Source organism: Alligator sinensis, unplaced genomic scaffold (genome assembly GCF_000455745.1).
Source record: "Alligator sinensis unplaced genomic scaffold, ASM45574v1 scaffold658_1, whole genome shotgun sequence".
Taxonomy (NCBI): Eukaryota; Metazoa; Chordata; order Crocodylia; family Alligatoridae; genus Alligator; species Alligator sinensis.
Genome location: NW_005842109.1, coordinates 616,182 through 625,297, shown reverse-complemented (window position 1 = coordinate 625,297; position 9,116 = coordinate 616,182). Strand labels below are relative to the sequence as shown.

General features: G+C 40.1%; 1 protein-coding gene across 5 annotated transcripts in view; it reads left to right on the top strand.

Annotated features, from left to right (window-relative positions):
• The window catches only part of RARS2 (arginyl-tRNA synthetase 2, mitochondrial), a 65,503-nt gene that overhangs the window by 10,941 nt on the left and 45,446 nt on the right, over positions 1-9,116 (top strand). For 4 of the 5 annotated variants that reach the window (XM_025205252.1, XM_006024580.3, XM_025205255.1 and 1 more), the window contains 2 exons: positions 1,159-1,264; positions 6,458-6,541. In XM_025205252.1, the coding sequence (XP_025061037.1) occupies positions 1,159-1,264; positions 6,458-6,541 (190 nt within the window). The remainder of the gene's footprint in view (positions 1-1,158; positions 1,265-6,457; positions 6,542-9,116) is intronic. The other variant, XM_025205254.1, reaches the window with a different exon arrangement.

Below are 9,116 nucleotides of genomic sequence, written 5' to 3'. Positions count from 1 at the left end.
AGTGAATACTATTAACATTGTTAGGCAAATTGGATTTTAGTAGAATAAATTTTAATATACAGTGATATGCCATTGCGTTAAATATAAAGATGATTATAACTATCAGGGAAAAAGTATATCAAAGCAGATTAGAGTCTTCTGCACTAAGACATCTTTTGAATAGTATAAACTTGCAAAGATTCTTAACTTCTCCTTAAAATATTCTCTTAATCCTGGAAGTGCCTGATGTTAGTGATAGAAATGGGTGGTCTCAGTGAAGTCAATGAGACTATCCATTTTAAGCACACACTTAAGTGTTTTGATGGTCAAATCCATCAAACAGAATTAGGCCCTAAATATAAAGAACATCACCAAAATGAGGCTACTACTGAGTAGAGCAGGGTAAAGGACCAACATGTGTGATGCACAACACAGTGGGGGATGTGGAGTCTACCACCATTTCTTTAACCAATATTCAAGACAATTTCACTATATTCTACCAGTTCTCAGTCTTTGCTTTCCAATAGCTTCTCTGTGTGAGGTGATTAAAAATACTCTGTTAATACAACTACAATTTTCAAACTAAAGTGTGTTTCCTCAAGTGAGGTAGACTGTCTCAGATGCAATGTATTAATTATACACTTCTGAAATACTGCTGACTGATTAGGTAAAGCCTTTAAAGGTCACTGGAAATTGTAGACATTTTGAAAAGGTTTAGGAAAGCTTTATATTTGCATGGGTTGTGTGGCTAAAGCATTTAATTTATTTTTAGCTTGTGTCCTTTTAGTCATCATATGTTGTTCGATTTTGCCTTTTTTCTTTTTAAAGTGAACAGAAGTTGCTCACTTTGCACTCGTTAAGGGACACACAATGGTCAGAGTTGACAGCTGAATTAATAAGTGTTTATTGAAGAAATACAGAACCTGTTACAAGTTCCATCATCAGTCTTAGGGAACTATGATCTGTTGTCATGGTTTTTTCCCCCCCAAAGGATAGTGGGAACAGGCTATGACAGGAAAAACAAATTTTGACACTTGTTGGTTTGACCTGAAGACTTTGAGTAAGCACCAAAATGTAATTATTCCACCCTAAGTGAAATCTCTATTACGAAGTAAGCTTCCATAGCAGTTCAACATATTTTCCCAATCTCTTTCTCTCTCTCTCTCTCTCTCTCTTCAGGCAGGTTGCTGATTTTCAGCTCTTTGTGGATTCTGTGACAGGGAACAGATCTAGCAGTCACTCAAAGGCAGATCTTCAGCTTCAAGCACAGAAGTTAGCAGAGAAGGTACCATGATACAATAAATGTATTTATTTGATACAGTTGCAAGCTTATTAGACAAAAGATATAATAGACATCCTGGAGCAAATGGGCCTCAACTACAAGCAGCTTCTACTGATTCCATTGGGAGCTGCATCCATTCAAGTAGAGTAGAAAAATGCATTAAGCTACCTGACCTGGTTGCATATCACACCTTTTAGGAAACTAGAGAAGGAGGGTTGATGAGACATCTGTGAAATGGTCTCACCAATTTTTTTAAAATCAAAATAACCTGATAGCAGTTCTGGAGAGTAGACTGGAAGTAACATCTAAACGTTAGGTCTATTTTGGGTCCAGTACTATGTAATGTTCTTCATATTGTTATAAAGGTTATGACCAATCTGTGGATGATACAAAGCCAAGAAGTATCAAATATACTTTGGAAAATGAGATTTTAATAAGGCTCTCCTGTTCTCAATACTATAGAAATTGGATTGCCATGAATAAAACCAGATGCACTGCAGAGAAAAACTAGTATGTGTAAAAGAAAATAATCAAATGGGCAAATAGAAAGCTATGTGGAAATAAAATAGATAAGGATATGATTGTAGTTCCAGATTCAGTACATTGTCGTGCAGTTTAAAAAAAACCCCTAGATTACATAATACAAACAAGCATACAGTGCAGCGATACTAAGAGAAATATCACATCTAAAACACGGAATGATTCAGCACTGGTTTGGACTGGTACTATATTTTATTTTGACAATACATTTCCAATAGATCAGAGAGAGCTTAGAAGGAAACAGGCTAAAAAAAAAGATTAGCAAGTGAGATCTTCAAGGGAAAGTATGAGAGAGGCAAGATGACTGCAGAAAGATAACTGGAACAGATCCTGAGCTGTGGCCAGGTGGTTCTTTGTACAGCTCAGAGGTGACAAAATAGGGGCCTAATGACTTTTTTGACTTGTGCTGGCTGCTAGTGGCTCTAAGGGGCCATTCTGGAGACTGGGGATTTGTGGTGAATAAAGGATCCCTTTTCTTCCCCCTACACTGGAAATCACCCAAGTCATGATATAACAGCCACTATCATTATATGCAACCCAAGAATACCCCATATGCAGAGAGAATTCTTTGTTAGTCAGATAAACAGGTTTTAAGGCAGCTTGAAAGAGTACCTAAACCAGATTATCTGTTTAAGGATGTCAATAAAACGTCTGTATGCCCCATAAAAGATAGGATTCAAATTGTAACTGAGCACAGATGTAAATTCTATAAAACCAACAAGCTGTCAGATTAAGCGATTAGATAAAAAGGGTGGGTGGTCTCTAGTGTATATGCACACATGTAAAATATTTAAAAGCAAAAATACACAAAATGAAGCATGTTAACAATGAATGAGGATATTGATACAACAGTGTTATGGAAATGTGATGGTAGTAAAAAAATAATGTATTGTTATACCTGCATGCAAACTAGGCAAAAAAAGGCATATTGACTAAAGAGATGAAGTGGCATTTTGAAATCATTTAGATGAATCTAAATGATTTCAAAATGATTGCAAGCTAAGCTTATAATAGAGAGAACTGCAGAGTTAAGCATACAGATACAACTTCCAAGCTGAAATAATTTCGCTATTAGTAGGACTGTGGTTGTGGCCTCCAAATCAAGAGCAAGTATGGTCTCATTTATCTCTTGGGTTCTTTGAACGTGCTAACAAAGAGGTGGGTAAGGGAGAGGCACCTGACAAAATTTACTGCGGTTTCCAAAAATAATTTATGTCATGCACTTGAAGCTGCTAAAGAAGCTGAGTAATTATGGGGTGAAACAGGTTAAGTAATCCTGGGGTGTGAGGCAAAGTACAGTATTATCACAGATCAGCAGCTGACTAGAAGATAAACCAAATGTAAGATTAAATGTGGTGTTTTACAGTTGTATATTAGGACCTTTATTGTTTAAGTTAATAATGTTTGGGAAAGAGGGGTGAGTAGCAAGAGCAAAATGGCAAATGACAAAGTTATTTCAGTTTAGCCAGGACTTGAGATAAGTGTGAAGAACTTCTCCTAGGTTATTTAAACTTTAGAACTATCTGAATGGGCGCTATGATGGCTAATGAAACCCAGCGTCAGTAAATAGCACAATGTCAGTAAATGTATATGAATGCTTGTATGGGAGGATATTTAAATTGTTTGCATGGTCCTAACTATATAAACTCAATAAATGGATATGGGTGTCATTTTGGACAATTCAACAGATGCCTCTGCTCAGTGTGTCAGTGCTATCAAGAAATGCTAATGCTGCCCAAGTAATGTAATGGTGGATAGGAAGAATTATTATTATTTTTAAAACTCCATCAGTTTGTGTTTTAATTACTGAAAAATCCTTTTCCCTGGCTGTGACAGATGACATCTTGCCTTGCTTATATCCATTCAGAATGTTGCTGCAAAGATTATTTTCCTAGTTTACCACTTTGACCAAGTCACTTCTCTCTTTACATCCCGTCACTGGTTCCCTCTTTGCTGCAACTAATATAAGCTATTTTTCAATTTCAGGCACCATCACAGCATATCTCTGCTCAGTCTGTCATTTCTAATTAAATGTTGAGATGTCAAGTTGACCCTCCTCTTATCCCATGTTCCCAAACTTCACCCATTTGATAATTTTTTCAGAAAAGCACCTTTGTTCTTTTTCACATGCTTGGAAGGAACTCCCCATAAATCTCTGTAGAGTTGCTGCATCATTTCTCTCTTCACCTCCTTCCTTAAAACTCTTATCAGTTTGGTGCCAACAAAAAGATAGACATTGGTTAGGATTCTGAGCCCCACTGCACATTTTTTCTTGTGCTCCCTTGTCTGTCTGTATACATTTGTCTCTTTTTCTTATCCTTAGTTTGTAAGCTCTTTGGTGCAAACACTTTGTTCTTTGAATGGCAGCTAGCATAGAGGGGCCCTGCTCCTAGGCACTATGAAAGTAAAGCTGTTAAGTAACCTTATCTGGGATACTGCATGGAATACCAGTCCCACTGCCCTAAAAAAGCTATTACAGAACTAGAGGTAGCTTGAAGGAGAGTAATGAGAATGATCAGAGGCCTGACAAAATTTTCACATGGAAAGAGAGTGAAAGGATAAATATTGTTTATCTTTGAAAAGATAAGGATGAGGTGGGGCATGATAAAGTTAAGGAATGCCTAGAGAAAGTAGATCAGAAATTTCCATCAGTCAGAGATACCAGACCAGTGAGCAGGCCAGCAAATGGGAATTTGAGTGGGACCAGTAGGGGAGGAGAGGAGCAGCTGCCAGGTGCTCCCATCTGCTTCTTGCACTGGAGTTCCCAGTGTAGAAGATTTGCAGCACTGCTCCCTCTGCTCAGCTGCCAGGGCCTAGGACAGGGGCGGGCAATTATTTTGGGCAGAGGGCCGCTTACTGAGTTTCGGCAAGCTATCAAGGGCCGCATGACAGGCAGCCCAGGGCAGATTGATATTAATTTTCTACATTTTTTAGTGGCCCCGTAGGCTGGATAGAATGGCCTGGTGGGCCGTATCTGGCCCCCCAGCCTGCATTTTGCCCACCCCTGGCTTAGGAGCTGAGTACAAGGAGCAGTGCTGTCCTTTGCCATTTTTCATTTGCCCCCCTCTTCCTGTGGTACTGGGTCAAAGCTGTGTCCAGTCTAGACAGGTGCAGGGAGTCTTTCCCCGCTGCTCTTCTCCCTCTGGGATTTGGAGGAGTGAAGCAGGCTCTGCTCCCTTCACCTTCCCCAGACCAGGATCACCCTGGTGTTGGAAGGCATGGAGAGCAGGGGGAGGGTGCAGCTGCAGAAGGGTTTCAGCATGTGCAGCACAGTCAGCAGAAACTGCTCTTGCTGGGGCACAGGCAGCTCCATCAGCAGCAGAGGCAGAAGCCCCTTCACCAAGACCAGAACCAGGGCTCTGGCCATGGTAGTGGGGCTTCCCATGGTGGCAGCCAGCACACTGGTGACATCCAGGTGCTGGCATCCCCAGAAGCTCCACAGGCAAGCCCTGCCACGGTAGCCAAAATGTCAGCTCTGGCTGTGGACCTTTCTGCTGCAGCAGCCAGCACCCTGGTTTTTGCTGGGAGAGAGGCAGCTCCAGAGCCCCCTGAGCTGGGTCTTTTCTCCTAGCTCTGGCCATAGTGGCAGGGCTTCTGCCAGTGGAGTCACTCAGTGCTACTCGCTGCCGAGTCCTGACTGCTGCCATAAGTAGTCTCACCACTATGGGCAAAGCTGGGGCAAAATCCGCAGTGGGGACTAACTTAGGTCAGTGGGCTGGATCCAGCCCACAGGTCATGTTTGACACCCCTACTATAAGAGAAATGATTGATTGCCATTACAAAAATGGAAATGTTCTACAGCTTTATTTTTTTTTAACCAATATTTTTCAAAACATGGTGCCTCTAATAAGCTTTAAAGTTTTAAATATGAAGCACCCTGAAGTGATCTGAGCTAAACATCCTTTACTGTTGATATGACTCATAAACTTTATCACTATATTTGTTTTTTACTATGTTAAGTGTGGACCTATGCACAACAGTTTTATAGATTCATGATCTGATTTATCACCATATTTGTACTTGACTATATTAATTCTAGGGGTAGGAACAATGCTTTTATAATGGTTGGCCCTATTTTATTATTACATTTGCATTTCTGTTCTTTTTGTTTAAATTTATATTATGTTTTTATGTCTGTTATGTTATTTTCGGGAGCACAGCTTTCAACTAGAATCCGTAATGATAATAATAAATTGAACTGAATGTGAAACATCCAGCAACCAGGGACCCAAACAGATGCTTCAGGTTGAACAGAGAGCTGATGTTTATAAAAATCAGGTCAATTATTTAAGAACATAAGTAAAGATTTTGGATCCAATCTTTGGGCTCCTATTTTTTTCCAAGACACTGGTAACTAATATTGATTTTGTGTTATGCATATCTCTCTACCGTTGTCGAGATCAAACACTGCTTTCAGTTAAATTTATAAAAAATGACTAGATCACAGAAAGAAACAGGTATCATATGTAAGGCTCAGCTAGATACTTATTAAGGATGGGTTGGAAATAATAAACTAATCTCTCACTTTTACAAGGAGGATGGATTAAATGGCCCACTGAAATATTTCACGCCAGTATAAATATTCATGTAATTTAATGAAGACAGTGTTCCAATTCATTTGTTTCTATGGGTTTTGTTTGTTTGCTTGTTTTTTAGCTAAACTGTGATACAATAGTGAGTGAAATCAGCACTGGTCCAGGCACAGTGAACTTCAAAATAAACAGAGATTTATTAGCAAAGGTAAGTACTCTTAATTTTTGCACATATGAATGCAATGGCAACACAAGTCAATACAGAAATAAAAACTAACTACTTCGTGTTAGAATGAAACTTCATATTCAAAAAGTTTTCATTGTTTTTTCATGTGTTCCCCTCTAAGGATTCTGGTCATTCTGTTGTTACATAAGAATTTAGAATCAGGTTCACAAGGGTCTGTCTGAAAAATTTAAGGAAACAATTTTTCTTCCACTATTTGACTGTACCAACTCTTCTTTCCCCTACCTCTTCATGGTTCTGACTCGGTCTGTGCATTAGGTTCAGGTTCCAAAATGCTTCAGACAAAAACTTAATCTTGAGTCAAGCTGTCGAAGAGCCTTGCTTTGGAGAGTCTGTTGTAAAAAATAAAATAGTAACTTTATCATCTTTTATGTTGTATCATAATTTAGTTTACATCAAAATAGGAAGGTCTCTTATCAAAGTCTCTTGGCTAATTGGAACAGACCGCTTAAATGTTAAACCAGTAATTTACTGATAGGGTGGCTGCTTGCCCCAAGGCAGGGGTTGGAAACCTAGGGTCCATGGGCTAGATCCAGCCTGAGGAGCCTTTGGATCCATTCCATGGACCCATAGCTTTGGTGGCAATCAAGTACCAGGCTTCACCAGAGGGGAGAGCTCTCTCTGCACAGCGCCACATTTGGGCAGCAAGGAAAAGGGGCAAGCCAGATGGTTTCTAGTATCTGCTTGTCTCAGAGCCCCACTGGAAAACATTGCCAACCTTTGCCCCACCGGATATACCCCAATTTTGGGGACCTTGTTCACAACTTCCTTTGAAAGGCAAGTGCATCATCTGTGGGTGGCTGATATTTTTAGACCCAAACAGTTTTTGTGATGCTTAAAGTTGGGCGGGGGGAAGCTTTGCAAAGCCGGTTGCTCATCTAATTTATGGAGCTAGGTGCATCTCATTGTTTTTCTGGAAGTTTTAACTGGAGATTGATCCATGTTTTTGACGCATGAAATTGCTATATTGGAAAAACTGACTGCCCTTCTCTGGGGAAAATCATGATTATTTTCTATATTGGCAAAGCCCGAGAAAGTGCTCTTTCCTGTAAGGACTTTTATTAATAATTTAGACTTACAGTCATCTTTTGTTTATAAAATAAATTAAATATACACTCTGTAGCTTAATTCCTCTGTACATTTCTGTTTGACTAGTTACTATACTTCTTTCCCTGCAAATATCAAAATAGTTAAAAGCCCCATAAAAATTACTTTAATTTCAAATTGAATATGTATAATTCATCTCAACAGTATGTAAATTCATTGAGAATAGTGTACTTATTTAAAACATTTAGTGTCCTAGGTTCTGATTTTATTAATGGCCAAATTATCAAATCAGAAGTTCTCTCTCTACTTAGCATTTTTATTCCAGCAAAACTAACTGCCTAACCTGAGGGTGAACTTTGCTAGCATAAGGGTAGAATTAGGGCCTGATCACACATCATTAAAATCCCTGATGGAGAGAAGAGTAGAATAGAGAAAATCAGGGTACCATTTCTCCTCTAGCCAGTAAGGAGAAAAATGAGACTGCAGGCCTATTGTATTTTTGTTTATTGATTTTTCTTATGGTTTGTACTCTGATATTACAGTATTCCACGCCAGTATGAAAATATAATAAAAGATTTCTGTAGAATAGCAATTCTGCTTGTGTCCTTACACTTGCAATCTTTACCTAATATAACCAAATCCCTACCTTCTGCGTGAAAAGTCTTTTTCATTTGCAGAAATCTATTTGATATGGTCAGGGCCCATATACTCCTCAGCAATTCTTCCCTATGGCTGCAGCCCCAATATGATACATTCTGAAGTACATTGAAATCTGTGACAGATGGAAACATATACAAATATTTTTTATTAAATTAATACAATATGTATTTATAACAGGGTCCATACAATATTCTCGGTCTCATAGATTGAATTCAATAAAAAACTCAATATTTGAATTTTTTTCAGTGCATTTCAGTCAGTCCACATACTCTCAACAGGTAAAGTGAGACAAAATTTTGCAATTTTTAGAGGTGCACTGATACATCGGTCCCATATCAGATAGTCACCAACATAGGGAAAGTTGACAGTATCGGAAATTGGCTTTTTTGCCTAATGTGGCCGATAAATGCCCCGTGCATGCGCACAGCTGCAGCATGCATGTGGCCAGGAGCACAGCCCAGCAGCTTGGAGAGTAGCATCTGGCTGGTAAGTCTGGTGTGGGGGAGAGGTGGGGGGTGAAAAAGGGCATTGGGGGGGCAGATCAAGGCCCCCGCAGTGAGGGAGGGAGTGGAGCTGGGGCAGGCACTGCTCAGCCAGGGCGGGGCGGGGTGCAGGACAGCCGCAAGCAGCTCGTCTGGGGAGTGTGGATGGAGGGGGATGGCTCCTGCTGATGTGTGCACCTCGGCTCAATCCCCGCCTCCCCCCACATTCCAGGAAGAGCCAGGGCTGCACCGGGCAGGCAGGTAGTGGTGGCAGCTCTGGGAGGGATCTACAGTGAAATTTGGGGTGGCCCCTCTGTAGCCCCCAAGCGCAGCCTCAGTGAGAAGAGCCC